The sequence below is a fragment of the Chrysochloris asiatica genome, unplaced genomic scaffold (assembly GCF_000296735.1).
Source record: "Chrysochloris asiatica unplaced genomic scaffold, ChrAsi1.0 scaffold00167, whole genome shotgun sequence".
Taxonomy (NCBI): Eukaryota; Metazoa; Chordata; class Mammalia; order Afrosoricida; family Chrysochloridae; genus Chrysochloris; species Chrysochloris asiatica.
In genome coordinates, this window is record NW_006408685.1 from 4,922,824 (window position 1) to 4,940,394 (window position 17,571).

The 17,571-nt window shown below is 37.9% G+C and overlaps 1 protein-coding gene and 1 pseudogene across 1 annotated transcript in view; one reads left to right on the forward strand and one right to left on the reverse strand.

Moving 5' to 3' along the window:
• Positions 1 to 17,571, reverse strand: part of ZNF711 (zinc finger protein 711) — a 65,225-nt gene that overhangs the window by 20,448 nt on the left and 27,206 nt on the right. The window contains exon 4 of the mRNA XM_006871310.1: positions 1,874 to 2,434. Within this exon, the coding sequence (XP_006871372.1) occupies positions 1,874 to 2,434 (561 nt within the window). The remainder of the gene's footprint in view (positions 1 to 1,873; positions 2,435 to 17,571) is intronic.
• On the forward strand, positions 9,627 to 10,711 carry LOC102826054 (annotated as a pseudogene).

Consider the following 17,571-nt stretch of genomic DNA (forward strand, 5'->3'; position numbering starts at 1 on the left):
ATTTTTCTGTTCTTGTATACTTTCTACAATAGAAATAATTACTTCATTTTTAAAGGAATTTCTTAAAGCTTTTGTTGTTCATTTACTAATGATTAAAGAGCTGATTGATCCCCCCTAAAATGACCCCACAGTAATTCTGGTATTATTAGAGCAATATACCATATTCTTATAGATTTTCATTCTAATTATAATAGATTGGAAGTGAATGCAAATCCTTTGCATTTGGACCATTTAGTAAGTTCAGTATCAATATCCTAACTAAAAATACTCTAGGAATATTTTCTTTTAAATCTTTTTGCAGAATTAAATAATAGAAAATTCTTAAGGTATGGTGAGCCACATTATATATGATGTTTAAATTTTAGACCACTTTAATACCAAACAGTTTCATTTCATGGGTAATTTTTTAAAAGCATATTGCATTTATTTTAATACTGAGAGAGACTTTTACTATACCATTTTACATGATACCATTATTTATTTATTTTTAATGTCAGCTTAAGTTGGAAATAATGTGTTGATTTAGGAATCTACATCTATTTAAAGACGGGCAATAATATTTAAAAAGAGATAAAAGTTTTAATGTTAGACTTCAGAATTACTATTCTAATAAATAAACCTAGCTTGTTTTTTTGTTTTAAATCCACTGATACACACACATAACTTTAAACACACACAGATACCCATAAGACCATGTACTTTCCAATGAACCCTTTTTGTAATTTAAAAAGTTCTCTTTGGATAGGAGTCCTGGTGTGGTGCCGCAGAATAATGCGCTGGATCACAAGGTCAGTTTGAACTGCAAGGTCAGTGGTTTAAACCAACCAGTCACTCCTCGGAAGCTCTACACAGGGTCACTATGGGTTGGAACTGACTCAATGACACTTAACAATAACAAAACAATAAATCTTCGGATAAGTGAAATGTCTACATCTAATCTTTACTACTTGCAGCATGATCCTGTCAAATGTTATAGAAACTAGAGCTACTTCTAGAGTACTGGTGTGGTGCTGTGGGTAAATGCACTGGACTACAAAGTCACTTTGAACCACAGGGTCGGCAGTTTAAACTCACCAGTCTCTCCTCAGAAACTCTATTCAGGGTCACTATGAGTCAGAAACTATTTGACGGCACTTGACAACAACAACAACTACAACAGACCCACTTTTGCATTTATCCCAAGTTACATCAAAACTTGTCATGAGATTTTATTTTATTATTGTTACTGTTCAAGCAAACCCAGTACTTAGAATGAAAACAAAATATTTCAATCTTCCTCTTGAAGATAGAATGTTTTAAGGACTTTATCCAGCAGCCTGACATAAACTCATATATTTTCATAGACTATATATACACATATTTAGACAGAATATAAACACAAGGAAAACTATTGAACATATTCTGAGTTTATCATTTGATTTCAAATATTTATTAAAACAAGCAATAAGAGTATATATAGCTGTTAACATATTATGTTTAATTCTTAATCAGAATTAACTAACAACTCCAATTAGTGCCTGCCATACTAAAAAGAATGCTGTGTATATGTAAAAGAAACTTTTTGCTTTGAAATATATATTCAATATAAAATTATTTTTTAATCATTTTATCATTCTTCTCTATATCTTCCAAATCTTTATTTCTGTTTCTAAGGTATTAGTTAAGTGGCAATTTTTACTTCAATTTAGGTATGAATTTTCATTGTGTAAATTAAAAAAAAAATTAATATTTAAAAGCAGCATAATTTTGAAAACAACTGTTTATCAACTCACAACACTGTATGATTTTTATTGCATATATCCCCCAACTCATAAAAACTTTCTAGCTTTTAAAAGCAATACCCCAAGTAATTGTGGAATTATGCTTCACTTACAAGATATCATTAAGTAGTCTTCAGACGTGCTCTTGACATCATCATCATCATCATCATCATCATCATCATCATCTTCAGTTTTTATAGTAACTGTAGAACCAGGAACACCACCAGCTGCTTGAATCACAGTTTCTGTATCTGAATTAGTTACAAGAACCTCTTCTGATACCATTGTAGGAGAATCAACTCCTGAAATACAATCTTGGACCACATGTTCTAAGTGTCCATCAGGACCAGTGACAAGGTCAGCCACAAAAACCTGCTCAGGTACCCTAACAGTTTCTGTAATTAACTCAGAAGTCAAGATGTGATCACCATCATCTTCCTCTAAATCTTCTTCAATGGCAACATCAGCTTCAAGTACAGCTTCAGGAACAATCACACCTTCTGTTACTACATCAGTCTCTGTGATGATATCAGGCCCGTGGACAACTTCAGCTGCAAGCCCATGATCAAGAGTTATGCCATCATCTGTGACAACGTCAGAAACTAATACAGCTTCAGGAACTGAGACAACAATATGGTCTCCATCGATATGTGCAGTACCAGCCATCCCAGCCACTATAATATAATTATCCAAAAAGAAGTAGAGTTACTAATTAATGAAAAATACTTTATTTAATCTAACAGATAAAAAGAAGTTTTTAATATTAAACAGTTATGCCTAAACATATTTTTTTTTTAAAAATCATCACTGGCAATATAACTGTCATAAAATCCCTCACCAACCAGAAAATGATGATAGCAAAAATCTGAATTAAGACTTTGAACAATGTAAAATAATGTATGTTATTTTTAAGCAAAACATAAAAAGCACAATGCAGTATCATTATACACCAATTAAAAGAGCAAAAATAAAAATGAGTGAAAATCTGGCAGGTTGGTGAGACTGCAGAGAAAGTGGACCTCGCACACATGGGTTTTGGGAATGTAAAATGGTGGCAGCCACACTACTGAGTACCTTCACAGCATCTTACAAAACTAAACATACATTTAACAGACAACATAACAATTAAACTCTTGTGCATTTGCCTAGAGAAATTAAAAATTATGTCCACAGAAAAAAACTATAAATGAATATCCATAGCAGCTCATTACTTGTTGAAGGGCATTAGAAACAACCCAGTAAGTAAATGGTTACCAACTCCAGTACATCCTTGTTGTTGTAAAGTACCATGGAGTCGGTTCTGACTTATAGCGACCCTGCACAGGGTTTCCGAGGCTGTAAATCTTTACAGGAGCAGAACGCCTCATCTTTCTCCTGTGGAACCGCTGGTAGTTTCAAACTGCTGACCTTGAGGTTGGCAGCCCGACTCGTAACAACTACGCTACTAGTACATCCTTACCATGAACTTATTTACTACTCAGCAATAAAAAGAAGATATATGCAGCAACCTGGATAAATTTTCAGATAACTATGCTGAATGACTTTGGTAGCGTAGTGGTTACGAGTCGGACTGCCACCCTCAAGGTCAGCAGTTCGAAACTACCAGCTGTTCCGCGGGAGCAAGATGAGGCTTTCTGCTCCCATAAAGATTTACAGCCTCATCAGAACCGACTCCACGGCACATAACAACATGCTGAATGAGTGTGGCACTGTGGGTTAATGCGCTGGACTGCAAATTCGGTTTGAACTCCCAAGTCGGCGGTTCAAGTTCACCAGCTGCTCCTCAGAAATCTTATACAGAGGTCGCTATGGGTCAGAACTGATTCGATGGCACTTAAATACCACAACAAATGCTGAATGGAAAAGATGAAGATATTTTAGTCTCAAATGGTGTACAAATTCAGAATTGGGCTGTATGCTGTCCCTAGAGTGCCACATTATGGGGCGTTCAAAAGAGACCAGTCCCTGTGTCCTCCATCAAAAGAGACAGAGGTCTTTGACTCTTTTTCATGGGTGCATATATGACTTCCAATAGTTTATAAACATTATTGTAATGTGTGGCTGCCATCCACACATTAGAAGTGATAGCAGATTCTAAGTCATCCTAGGAATTCCTGTTCCCCTGTGTTCTCTTTCTCTTCCTCAAAGCTAGATTGCTGTAATGGGTGTATCAGGCATTTCTTACAATTTATTGTAAAATTCGAGTCCTGGTGTAGGAAAAGCACTAGACTGTAAAGTTCCACTCTTTGGAAATCCTACCTATGGGTGCTATGAGTCTTAATCAAGTTGACAGCACTTTTAGTAACAGCAACAATGTTGAATGAAAATGCCATTTCCCAAAAGTTGCAATACTGTATAATATACAAGGGTGAGTCAAAAATTATCTGCACTCTGGCTGTAAAATTTCTATTAATCAATTTCAGAAAAGACAAATACATCATTTTTCAACATAATCTTCTTACACGTTGTCCATCTGTCAACAAGCTTTCGTAATCCCTTATTTTAAAAAGCTTTTGGCTCATCTATGAGTCTTGAATGCACCGATGTATTCACTTCTTCATTAGAAGTGAATCTTCACCCTCAAAGAGCTGTTTTCAGGGGACCAAACAGATGAAAGTCTGATGGAGCAAGAGCAGGACTATAGCGAGCATGCTTTAACAGCTCAAATGAAGTTTGTGCAGAATGACAATAGTGTGGACATGCATTGTCATTCAAGATCACGCCTTTGGATAGCAGTCCTCTGTGTTCGAGCTGAAGTTTAGGCTTCTACACGTCAGTGAGCATCTCACTGTAATGAACACTGTTGACAATTGAACCTTTTTTTCTAATAGTGTTCTGTTCCTTGAGATTTCCAGAAAACTGTAAGCATCAATTTTACAGCTGATGGTTGACTTTTGAACTAAGTCAGTGATTGAGGATGTTTCCATTCCGTATTCTGCCATTTACTCTCAGGATCGGTACAAACTTTGTTTGCAGATGTCCAAATGCTACTGTTTATGCTCTTCCATGAATTGTTTCAACATCCACCTCGCACAACTTTTTGAAGTCCATCGTGGATTATTTCATAGGCAGCGCTATTGCTGATTTGCAAATGATTTGCCACATATTACACTGTCACCTGTTTATTCGACAGAATCATTTCCCATGCACGCTTAATGTTGTTACTAGCCATGGGCATGGACAGGCATTTTAATATAAGCCAAGTACAGATATATTGTTGTTCTTAGCTTCCTTCAAGTCAGTTCCAACTAATAGCAACCCTATGTAAACAGAACAAAACACTACATGATCCTGGCACCATCCTCACAATCGTTGCTATGTTTGAGTCCATTATTGTAGCCACTGAGTTAATTCATCTTGTTGAGGGTTTTCCTCTTTTTCACAGACCATCTGCATTTCTGATAACATCTCTAAAATGCATGAGAATGAAGTCTCACCATCCTTACTTTTAATGAGCATTCTGGTTGTACTTCTAAGAAAGATGTATTCATTATTTGTAGTCCATGGTATAATCAATATTTGTTGTGAAGATCAAAATTCAAATGCATCAATTATTTTTTTCAGTTTTCCTTATTCATTAGCCAACATACGATAAATTGAAAATACCATGGCTAAGGTCAGGTACATCTTGGACCACAAAGTGGCATCTTTGTTTTTAAAGAGATCATTTGTAGCAGATTTTCACAATGCAGTACGCAGGTGAATTGTTTGACTGTTGCTTCCATGAATGTTGATGGTGGATCCAAATAAATTTAAATGCTTAACAAGTGTTTATTATGTTTATCACGATGTTATGTATTGGTCTGTTTGTGAGAATTTTGCTCTTCTTTATCTTCAGAAGGCTGTAGTCTTTGATCTTCAGTAAGTGCTTCAAGTCCTCTTCGTTTTCAGCAAGCAAGGTTGTGTCATCAGCATATCAAAGGATCTTTAGAGTCTTTCTCCAATTCTCATACTGCTTTCTCCTTCATATAGTCAGCCCAGTTTCTCATTATTTGCTCAGTATACAGGATGAATAAGTTCAATGAAAGGATACAGCACTGACACACACCTTTCCTGATTTTAAACTATGCAGTATCCCCTTGTTCTGTTCTAACAACGGATTCAAGGTCTATGTACAGGTTTCATGTGAGCACAATTGAGTGTTCTGGAATTCCCATTCTTCCCAAAGTTATCAGTAATTTATAGTGAACCACACATTATAAATTACTTTGGATAGTCATTAAACAAAGACAAACATCTTTATGGCATTCTCTACTGTCAGTCAAGATTCATGTGCCATCAATTAATGAAACCCCTCAATCAATAACCTCTTCTGAATCAAGCTGGCATTTATGTCACTTCACTGATGCAATTGTTTTTAAATTATCCAGTAAAACTGTACTTGTGTGTGATGCTAATGATATTGTTCAATCATTTCTGCTTTCTGTTGGTTCATGTTTCTTTGTAATAAACACCAATATGGATCTCTTCCAGTTGATTGGTCAATTGGAAGTTTCAAATTGCTTGGCATAGACGAGTGAGAGTTTTCAGCATTGCATTTGTTTGTTGAAACATCTCAATTGGTATTCCATTAATTCCTGGAGCCTCATCTTTCACCAGTGTTGTCAGTGCAACTTGGACTTCTTTCAGTACCACTAGTTGTTGATAGCATGCTATTTCCTGACATAGTTGAATGTGGACCAATTCTTCTTATATAGTGACTGTGTCTTCATTCTATTTTCTTTTGATGCCGCCTGCACTTTTCAATATTTTGTCAAAGGAGTCCTTCAATACTGCAGCTTGAGGCTTGAACTTTTTCTTCAGTTCTTATAGCCTGAAAGATGCTGCGTATTTCCCTGTTGTTTTCTAACTGCAGATTTTCTCACATTTAATTTAAAAACTTTACACTGTCATCTTAAGCCACCCTTTGAAAGCTTCAAGTCTTTTTCTACATCATTTTTATATTTAATTTATTTATCTACATCACGATCAAAATTTAGTCTGTTTTGACGTATATTTTCTTTCTTTTTTATTTTTAAATGACATCCTGATTTCTTCAGGCAGCCAGATTCCCAGAGGTTAATGCAGAAGTAGTGAGCCCCACTGCAGCAGGGAGGAGCTATCAGTAATAATTGCTTAAGCAGGTCCTGTTTCCAAACAGCAAGGTGAGCATGGGCCAGTCCTGAACTAACTCTTATTAGGAGAAATGGCTGAATGGATACATGGATTAGAAATAGAAAAGAAATATTGCTTAATAGTGCAAGCCAGACAGGTGCAGCAAGACAATCTTGAACTTTCTAGAGTGGCTGTGAAGACAAAAGGCCAATAAGAAGAGAGAAAGCCGTTGCCAGTTTTTTTGTTTGTTTGTTTGCTTTTTCTTCTCCTTCCTTCATTACTATTTTATTTTTCTGCTATTGTTTACTGGCTTATTTGTTTTCCTTCTCTCGAGTGTGTGTTGTCTCTTCTTTCCTCACCCAACAGGAGATAGCAACTGCAGTCATACAGCCCAGTCACAGCTGTACCCTCAACAATCCCACCAATTGCGGTAGAGTCAATACCAGCTGCTATACACAAGATCAACTACAATAAGTAATGTCAGTTAACTTCACCCTAGACTGAACTGCATGAACAGTGAACAAAGAATGTTGCACAAAGTCATCTCATGATCACACCCATTAGGATGCAGTATTCTTCCCTTTTGGTTTTCTGACTCAAGACCTTTGCACATTTCATTGTAATATTTGACTGTCTTCTCAAATTGACCTTTGAAATTTTCTGGTCAGCTCTTGTACCTTGTTGCTTCCATTTGCTTTAGCATCTCTATGCTGGAAAGCAAGTTTCACTGTCTCTTCTGACATCCATTTTGATCTTTTCCTTCTTCATAGAGATGCTAAAGTGAATGGAAGAAATGAGGAATTGAAAGAGCTGAACAGAAATTTTCAAAGGGCAGCTCAAGAAGATAAAGTAAAGTATTATAATGCAATGTAAAAAAGACATGGAGTTAGAAAACTCAGCATTTCTCAGGCTAAAAGGGCTGAAGAAAACATTCAAGTCTCAGGTTACAATACTGAAGGAATCTAGAGGCAAATTTCAAGAGCAAAGATGTCAGTTTGAAGACTCACATTCATGTGAAAGATGGACAAATAAGGAGGATAGTAGAAGAACTGATGCATTTTAGTTATGGTATTCGAGAATATTAAAAGTACCATGGACTGCCAGAAAAACAAATAAATCCTTACTGAGGAAGTAGAGCCAGAGGGCTCCTTATAAGCCAAGATGGCAAGACTTCATTGGTCATACTTCAGATAGATCAGGAGGAACCAGTCCCTGGAGAAAGACATCAAGCTTGGTAAAATGGAAGGTCAGTGAAAAAGAGGAAGATCCCCAAAGAGATGGATTGGCACAGTGGCAGCAATAATGGGCTCAAGCTTAGCCACAATTGTGAGGATGGCACAGAAACTGGCAGTGTTTCATTCTGTTGTGTATAGGGTTGCTATGAGTCAGATCTGACTCAAAGGTACCGAACAACAGCAACAAAAACAACAACAGGAAAAATATTAAACAACACTGAAAACATCAAAATATGAAAGCTGTCCCATAGACTCCTGTTAACCTTGAAATGACAGAGAGAAGAGGAAGGACTGGTTGGTCCGAAGTATGGGGAGACTTGAAAACTCCTGAGCCCATGGACACTGACCTAGCCATGGTGGGCTAGACCTGAGAGTGAAGCATCCAGCTGATATGAAGAGCAGGGAGGCGCACAAGAACTTGCAAATAGTACCCATTTGGCCTAGCTTGGGTGGTTTGATGATCAAAATTCTACTAGAGGAACATAAGGAAGTTTGATACAGGAAGCAAGTGTAAATTGATACAATTTAATGAACTCGACCTTTGCTTAGGGATGTAGTAGCTCAAAATACCAACTGAAAGGGAAGGAGTCTTCTTATCAAGGATCAAGCCTCTCCCCTCAGAACACAGGGTTGACAGGGACGGCAACTTAGACATTGAATACCCAAAATGGGAAGGGGGTTATAAAGGCACAAATTGGCTGGCTAACAAGTTTTCAAGAGGGAGGTTAGTTTCAGAGCTAGTGGGGGAAGATAGAATCCCTGCTGAATAGTTTTCATCTTGTCTACCGTGGGTCTGGTGAAAGGAGATGGGAATAGGATTCTTTTGTTTCAATAGTGAGTTAACAATTACCATGATTAATTTAGACTGTCACAACTGTAAAGGTAGAAGTTGTATAACAAAAGGGGGCAGTAGTAAATCTTACAGTCCAGGTACAGAGGACCCTAGGACCATCAAGAAAGAAGAGCATGAGCAGAATGTGGGATCCTATTCAGAAAAGAAGCAGCAACAGAAATGGAGACAGAGGTCATGGTATGGAGAGAATGAGTAGCTGAAGACTCTAGACTTATGGAAAGAGAAACGCTGTATGCTTATGGGTAGACTGGCAAAATTTGTGTTTGGTTGTTTAAACGATTATGTATTCCTGCATAGTTTTGTGTACAAAAAAAAGAAAGAAAGAGGGAATAGAGGCATAGAGGGGACTGTTAACCGATGGTGCATAGAGGGGATTGTAATCATTGCAGTGAAACAAAATACAATAGGTTGAGGGTAAAACCAGTGCTCTCCCATGTAAACTATCATTCAATTCAAAATAAGAGCTTTAATTATTAAAAAAAAAAAAAAAAAAAAAAAGATGATGGAAGGAATGCAGAGTCATTGTACCAGAAAGAAAGAGTTAATGTTCAACTATTTCAGGAGGCAGCATATGATCAAGAACTAATAGTGACAAAGGGATGCAAAGCTGGAGCATCAGGTGCTCTATATGCTCATGGTGTCCCAGATTAATTCTTAAGGAACTGAGAACTTAAATCTTCCAAAATGTCAAAAAGACCATCTTATGCCCCACCTCGCATCTCAGCTCCTGTAACACAAATGCCCAGCAAACCAGGATTTCTGGGATACAATCTTGGCTACAACCACAGGTTGGGAGACAACCTGGGAACCAACATCCTGGTCAAGACATCCTCTGATATTACGATTCCAAAACCTCCAAAGCTACCAGATAAGCCAATGATGCTCTACATGAGATACAGCAGAAAGGTCTGGGAACAATCTAAGGCTTCCAAGCCTGACCTAAAGTTGTGGAAGGTTGGGAAGATTATTGATGGTATTTGGCAAGACCTCACTGATGAAGAAAAACAAGAATATTTAAATGAACACGAAGCAGAAAAGAAAACAATGAATCTATGAAGGCCTATCAAAATTATCCCGCATACCTTATTTACATAAATGCAAAAGTAGTGCATAAGCTGATTTAAAGGAAGACAGTTGACAGAGACAATTTCGCATGGAGAAAGAACAACCTACATGAACACTCAGTCTGCTGAAGAGCTCAACAGCTACAATGCAGGTCTTCAAAGGATCCTTAATTAATGGTTCATCAGTTCATCAGCAAAAGCTAGAAGCTGAACTTTTTCAAATAGAGGAGCGACACCAGGAAAAGAAGAGGATATTCTTAGAAAGCAAAGATTCATTTAACAATGAACTGAAAAGCTATGCGGTTTGAAGGTAGGAGACATAGATAAAATTGCAGCTGAAATTGCAAAGTCAGAGGAACAGGCCAGCAAAAGGCAGGAGGAAAGGGAGAGACAGGCAGAAGAACAGAATGAATGCAGTCAGAGCAGTATTATTCCTGAAGAACAAGAAGCTCGTAAACGGAAGAAAAGAAGGAAGAGAAGAACATTTCAATGGAGACAGAGGAGACCCAACATGAACAAACGACAGAAAGCCAGCAGAATGGTGATGAAGGCACATCAACTCCCAAGGATAAGGAAGGTGGACAGGAAGAGGTTGACAGTATGGCAGAGGAAGGTATTAGTGACAGTAACACTGACTCAGAGAGCAACAGTGCAATGGTGCAGGATCCACCAACAGATCCCTTCTCTGAAGAGGAGAAACAATAGTAAGTGTTGCCTTGTTTTATGTGTTCTAAATACTTTCTTAAATGAAATAATGCTTTTTTGAATTAAAAACATAAACAAAAACAAAACTAATTGTCCTGAAGGAAGAAATCCAAGCTGCAATGAAGGCATTGGCAAAAACATAAGGCTGCATGAATTGATGAAATCCAAACTCAAATCTTTCATCAAACTGATGCAGCACTGGAGACGGTCATTCATCTATGCCAAGAAATTTGGAAGGCAGCTACATTGTCAAATGATAGAAAGAGATCCATATTTGTGTCCATTCCAAGGGAGGTGACCAAACAGAATGTGGAAATCATAGAACAATATGATTAATGTTATATGAAAGTAAAATTAAGCTGAAGATAATTCAAAAAATGGCTGCAAAAGTACACCCACAAAGAACTGCATTAATTTCATGCCAAATTCCGAAGAGCATGTAGAGAACTATGGATATCATTGCTAATGTCATATGGATCTTGTCTGAAAGCAGGGAATGCCAGAAAGATGTTTACTTGTGCTTTATTGACTATACAAAGGCTTTCCACAGTGTGAATCATGGCAAGTAATGGATATAACATAGCAAAGAAGAGTTGTTTCAGAACACTTAATTGTGCTCCTGAGAAACCTGTACATAGATCAAGAGGCAGTCATTCAAGCAGAATGAGGTTATACTGAATTGTTTAAAATCTGGAATGGTGTGTGCCAGGGTTGTATTCTTTCACTGTATTTATTCAATCTGTATGTTGAGCAAATTATCCAAGAAACTGGATTATATGAAGTATGTGGCATCAGGATGAGAGGAAGACTCATTAAAAGCTTTCTGTATGCATATGATACAAGCTTCCTTGCTGTAAGCAAAGAGGATTTAGAATACTACTGATGAAGATCAAAGACCACAGCCTTCAGTATGGGTTGCATCTCAGTGTAAAGAAAACAGGAAGTTGTCAGAGACTTCCTACCATCAACATTCACGGAAGCAGCAGTCAAGAAATCAAACAACATATTGCAGTGGGCAAATGTGCTGCACAAGACCTCCTTAAAGTGTTAAAGATCAAAGATAGCAGTTTGAAGACTACCTTATGCCTGATCCAAGCCATGCATTTTCAATAGGCTCATACATATGTGAAAGTTGGGTAATTAATAAGGAAGATCTAGGGAAAATGAATGCATTTGAATTATGGTGTTGGAAAAGAATATTGAAAATACCATGGGCTGCTAAAAGAACAAACAATTCTGTGTTGGAAGAATTAGTCAAAATGTTCCTTAGAAGCCAGGATACTGAGACTTCATCTCTCATAATTTGGATATGTTACAGAAGGGTCCAGTCCTTAGAGAAGGAGGACATCATGCTTGGTGAAGTGGAGGGTCAGCAAAAGAGAGGAAGACGCACAACGAGATGGACTGGCAAAGTAGGAGCAGCAATGGGCTCAAAGATGGTACAGGACAACACAGTATTTTATTCTGCTCTTCACAGAGTCACTATGAATGGGAACCGAGTTGATGGAACCTAACAACAATAACAACAACTTTGAGGAAGTAGCTTTATTCCAGTTTCATATTGAATGACTTCCAATCTGAGGGTCTCATCTTTCAGCACTGTATCAGACAATGTTGCACTGTTATTTATCAGCTTTTCACTAGCCAGGTTTTTAGAAGTAGATTGCTAGGCTACTCTTCCGAGTATGTTTTAGTCTGGAATTTACACTGAAATTTGTGCACTCTCGATAACCTTACTATTTTAAATATCCATGACACAGCTTTCAGAATCCTACCAACACACAAGCCACACAAACTGACAGACAATAAATATATATATATATATACATGCTACTAACTTCTGTCGAGTCAGTTCCAACTCATAGCAATCCTGTATAGGCTTTCCAAGGAACATGATAATGAGGGAAGGGGTTCACTGAAAGCATTAGCAAAAAACAAAAACAAAAACAAAAAAACCCCAAACAAACAAAAAACAAGGCTTCAGGAAATGACGGAATACAATTGAAATGTTTCAACAGACTCATGCAGAGATGGAGGCACTTGCTCATCTAAGTCAATAAATTATTTGTGCCCATCCCAAAGAAAGGTGACCCAAAATATTATGGAAGTCATTGAGCAATATCATTAATATCACATGCAAGTAAAATTGTGCTGAAAACCATTCAAAAATGGTTACAGCAGTACATTGACAGGTTTGCTGACAGATATTCAAGGTAAATTCAGAAAAGGACTTGGAATGATAGATATCATTGCTGATGTCATATAGATCTTGGCTGAAACCAGAGAATACCAGAAAGCTGTTTACTTGTGCTTTATTGACTATACAGAGGCATTTTACTATGTACATCATAACAAACTATGGATTACATTGTTAAAATGACTATTCCAGAACACTCAGTTGCACTCATGAAAGACCTAGACATAAACCAAGAGGCAATCGTTCAAACCAAACAAGGGAATGCTGAAAGGTTTAAAATTAGGAAAGGTGTGCATCAGGGTTGTATCCTTTCACCATTCTTATTCAATCTGTATATTCAGCAAAAATTCAGAGAAGCTGAATTATATGAAAAAATACATAGCTTTATTTTATTTTCTTCTGTTTCTCTTTCCCAACATCTTTTTCTTCCTTTTTTCTCTTGATTTTATTCTCTAGCCCCCTTCTCATCTTGCCTCTCCCTATTTTTGCTTAGTGTTTTCTAGTCTTTTTCATTTTTCTCTTCTACAGCGCTACTTTCCTATCTTTTTTCTCTTTTGAGTTATATTTATTTTCTCTTGTTTCTGCCTGTTTTCTTCTTTTTTTCTCCTTTTTTATTCCCTTTCTCTGTTATTTCCTTGTTTGTTTTGTTGTGTTTTCTTGTGTATATGTTTTCTCTTCTTGCTCCACCCTACGGGAGACAACAGCCATTCCTATGCAGTCCAGCCACAACTGCAGTTCCATGTACTGGGTAAAAGCCAATACTAGCTCCTATACCAAGTGGTCAACAACATACAGCAGCAAACACCAGACTAACCCACCTTAAACAGAGTTGCATGAGAACTGTGTACTTGCTTCCATTCTCTAATCACATCTAGCAGGAGGCAATTAGTGACTCTAAGAGCACAGCAACATATTATCATTAATTAAATACAAATATGACACCACAATGCCTCAAAGACAACAATTTTAGTTTATGAAAACAAATATTAAGGCGAGAAACAGAGGGGAGAAAAATAGAACAATTCATAAAAATATCACAAGAACAGACCAGTGGCAAAGATGGTGGACTAGGCAGAAACGCTACACAGATCCTCTATAACAAAGATATGGAAAATCAAACTAAACAGATACAGACGATAGTCCTGGCACCCTTAACTTCAGATGAAGGGATAGAGAAGTAGATTGAATTCTTACTAGGAAAAGAAGCTGAACAGACTCCGTTTTGAGCCATATAATTATGAGGTGGGGGCTATCTGCTCTTGGATTCAAATGAACCACACTCCCAACCAGCAGAGCTAGTCCTAGCCAGCTTGGAAATGGACTTTAGAAGAAGCTGAATAGACAGAAAAAAAGAGAGAGAGAGAGAGAGAGGTGAACTGTGTCCACACCCCAGACACAGCATGGCCATCTTAAATTTTTGTGATGACTTTAGATGCAGACAGCTATTTTGTGGTGCAGAGTTTTCACCTCTCTTGGTCTGGAAACAGCCCTGTTTTCTTGTGATTTTTTTCCCTATTGTTTTTATTTGTTTATTCTTTTCTTATCCTTATTTCTCTTTTTCCCTTCCCTTGTTTTCTATCCTTTCTAACTACCCTTTTGAATTTTCTTCTTTTCTTCTGTTTCACTTAAACACAAACCTCACCCCCACTTCTCCTTTATTTACTGTTTATTTATTTAACTCTTGTTTGTGTGTGTTTTTTAAGTTTTTATTGTGTATTGAGTGATAGTTTACATGGGAGAACATTGGTTTTACACTCATTGATTCATTGCAATGATTATAATCCATTCCATGCATCATCATTGACAATATATTTTGCTTCTATTTCCTCTGTTTTTTTTGTGTGTTTTTTGGGGGGAGGTGGATATACAAAAAAACACTCAGGGATATTTAATCATTTAAAACAAAGGGAACACTCTTCAAGTCTGGTATGCAATCATTTAAACAACCAAAAGGCACATCCTGCAAGCTTGACTCCGGGCCAACAGCATCTGGCCACCAGCACACAGCCTTTCTCTTTCCATGAGTCTAGGGTCCTCAGCTATTCTATTTCTCCATGTCCTCATCTCTGCCTCCATCTCTGGTGTCGCTGCTTCTCTGGATAGGGTCCCACATTCCGCTTGTGTTCTTCTCCCTTGATGGTCCTAGGGTTTTCTGTTCCTGGACTGTACGATTAACTATTCCCTCTTTTTTGTACTTTTACAGTTGTGACAGTCACAACTAGTCATGATAACAATTACTGTTGAAACATAAAAATCTTATCCCCATCTCTTTTCACCAGACCCCTCTAGACAAGAAGAAAACTATTCAGTAGGGATTCTACCTTTCCCTGTACACTCTGAAACTAAACTCCCTCTTGAAAACTTGTAAGCCAGACTTTATAGTAAGCCATGCCTTTATAGTTCCCCTCATTTTTGGTAGCCAATGCCTAAGTTGCCCGTCCCTATCAACTCTGCATACAGAGGGGATACGATTGATACTTGATGTGAAGACTCCTTCCCTCTCAGTCGGTATTTTGAGCTACTACCTCCATAAGTATAGGTCAAGTTCATCATATTGTAACAATTTACACTTGGTTCCTTTAACAAATTTTTTTATCTTCCTCTAGTAGAGTTCTGATCATCAAGGCATCAAAGCTAGGTCAAATGAGTACTATCTACAAGTTTGGGCATTCTTGTGCATTTCCCCTTCATATCAGCTGGATGCTTTGCTTTCAGCTCTAGCCCTCCATGGCTATGTCCTTGTCCATGGGTTCAGGAATCCCCAGGTCCCACCAGCCAGCCCTTCCTCTTCTCTCTCATCTCTAGGCTGACGTGAGTCTATGGAACATGGTCAACCTTGGCCTATATCTACATTACTACCTTTCCCCCTCTTCCACTCACCAGCAGACCAACATGGTTGCCAGTAAGCTTACATTCCTGCTTATGTGTTCCCTTTGAGTTTCAGTCTTAGAGGAGTCAGCTTTTGATTTTTCTGTATTATCCTCTGGTCTCTTTCTCTTTTCTTCATCCCAATTCCTAACTGTGTTTAGTGCTTTTTCTTTCTGTATATTTTCTGTCTTATTTTTCTCTCACATGACTTTTCTTTTCTCTTTTCTCTTTCTGGTTATTGATTCCCATTCTAGCTGCTGCCTTTTTTACTGTATTATTTTCTTTATTGCAAATTGTTGTTGTTGTTGTTGTAATTTTTCTCTTCAATATGTGTGTGTATTTTACTCTTCTAGCACCTCACTTCGCCCATACAGCTGAACCACAACTGAACCCTCTGTCACCCCACTCAATAGGCAACAGCCAGTACAAGTTGCTATACACTTGATTAACAACAAAAGGAAACAACCACACACCAGGAGGCAGTTGGTGAGTACCTAAGAACATATTAACATACTATCACCAATTAAGTACAAATGCAACAACACAATGTCTCTGCGGGACAGAGAATTTTGGTTCACACAAAGAAATAACACAAAGTGGTACAAACAAATGACCAAGATGCACAAACAGAAAATGTTTTTGAGGACTAAAAGGCACAGGAATTACCTAAAAAAATTCAAAAGAATGGATGGGGCAGGGCTTAATGGTAGATTATGGAGAAGGGCTGCACAGATGGAATACCAGATAAAATAGGTTCAAAGGATGGTCCTGGAACTCTGAACTACATATAAATGGATATTAAGGGGGATTGAAAGCTTACCATGAATGGGATTTGGAGAAGCAAAAAAGGTGGTGTTTTCTGATTTGTGGCAGCCAGCAAGGCCTGGCACAGCCATTTTGAATGGGAAGGAGCAGATGCAAGGTCAAGAGAGAACTCCCATCAAAGGTCTGACTGATCATCAGAGATAAAGGTGTGAACAATTTTTTCCCGTTATTTTATTTTCCTCTGTCTTCCCACCTCCACTCTTGGACTAAAGGAGGTGCATGAGCAAGTGGACATCTGCGCAACACCCCACCCCCCGGGGGGAAGGTTCTACTATGCACATGCATGGATTTGCTCAGCAAAAATCACTGGGTGCAGAATCCAAGAAAGGGGAGGAGTCAACAGGAGCTGCTTAAAATGGGAATGTCTTCCAAAACAGTTCTGGACAGCCCTGGGCCGTTTCTCACTAGAAGAAACACCTGAATGGTGTTGAGTAAAGGAAAGAGAGTTAAAATGGAAAAAGAAAAAGGCCCAAAACTAAATTTTGAGTTCCATCGTAAGAGCCAACAGGAACATCTTTAACTTTCCCAGGCAGCCTTGAAGGCAAGTAGCTGAAAAAGGGACAGTAAAGTCTTACTCATATTTTGCTATGTATTTTTTTGGTGATTTTAGACTTTAGTGTCCAGTCTGTTTTTTGGTCCCCCTTTTATCTTGTGGGGACTCTTTCTCTCTTTCCATTATCCAAGATGATATAACATTTGAGATCATATAGTTAAGGTAGAATCACACCCTATAAAGTTTCACCATCCAGGCAAGAACTACTATCTGCTGATATACACGAGACTAGTGTATATTCTGCTAAAATCACTCAGAGTTGAATAGTTGTTGTTGTTGTCAGGTGCCATCAAGTCGGAACCGACTCATAGCGACCTCATGGACAGCAGAACGAAACAATGTCTGATCCTGGGCCAACCTCACTACCGCTGCCACACTTGAGTCCATCAATGATGCCACCTGGCCAATCCATCTCTT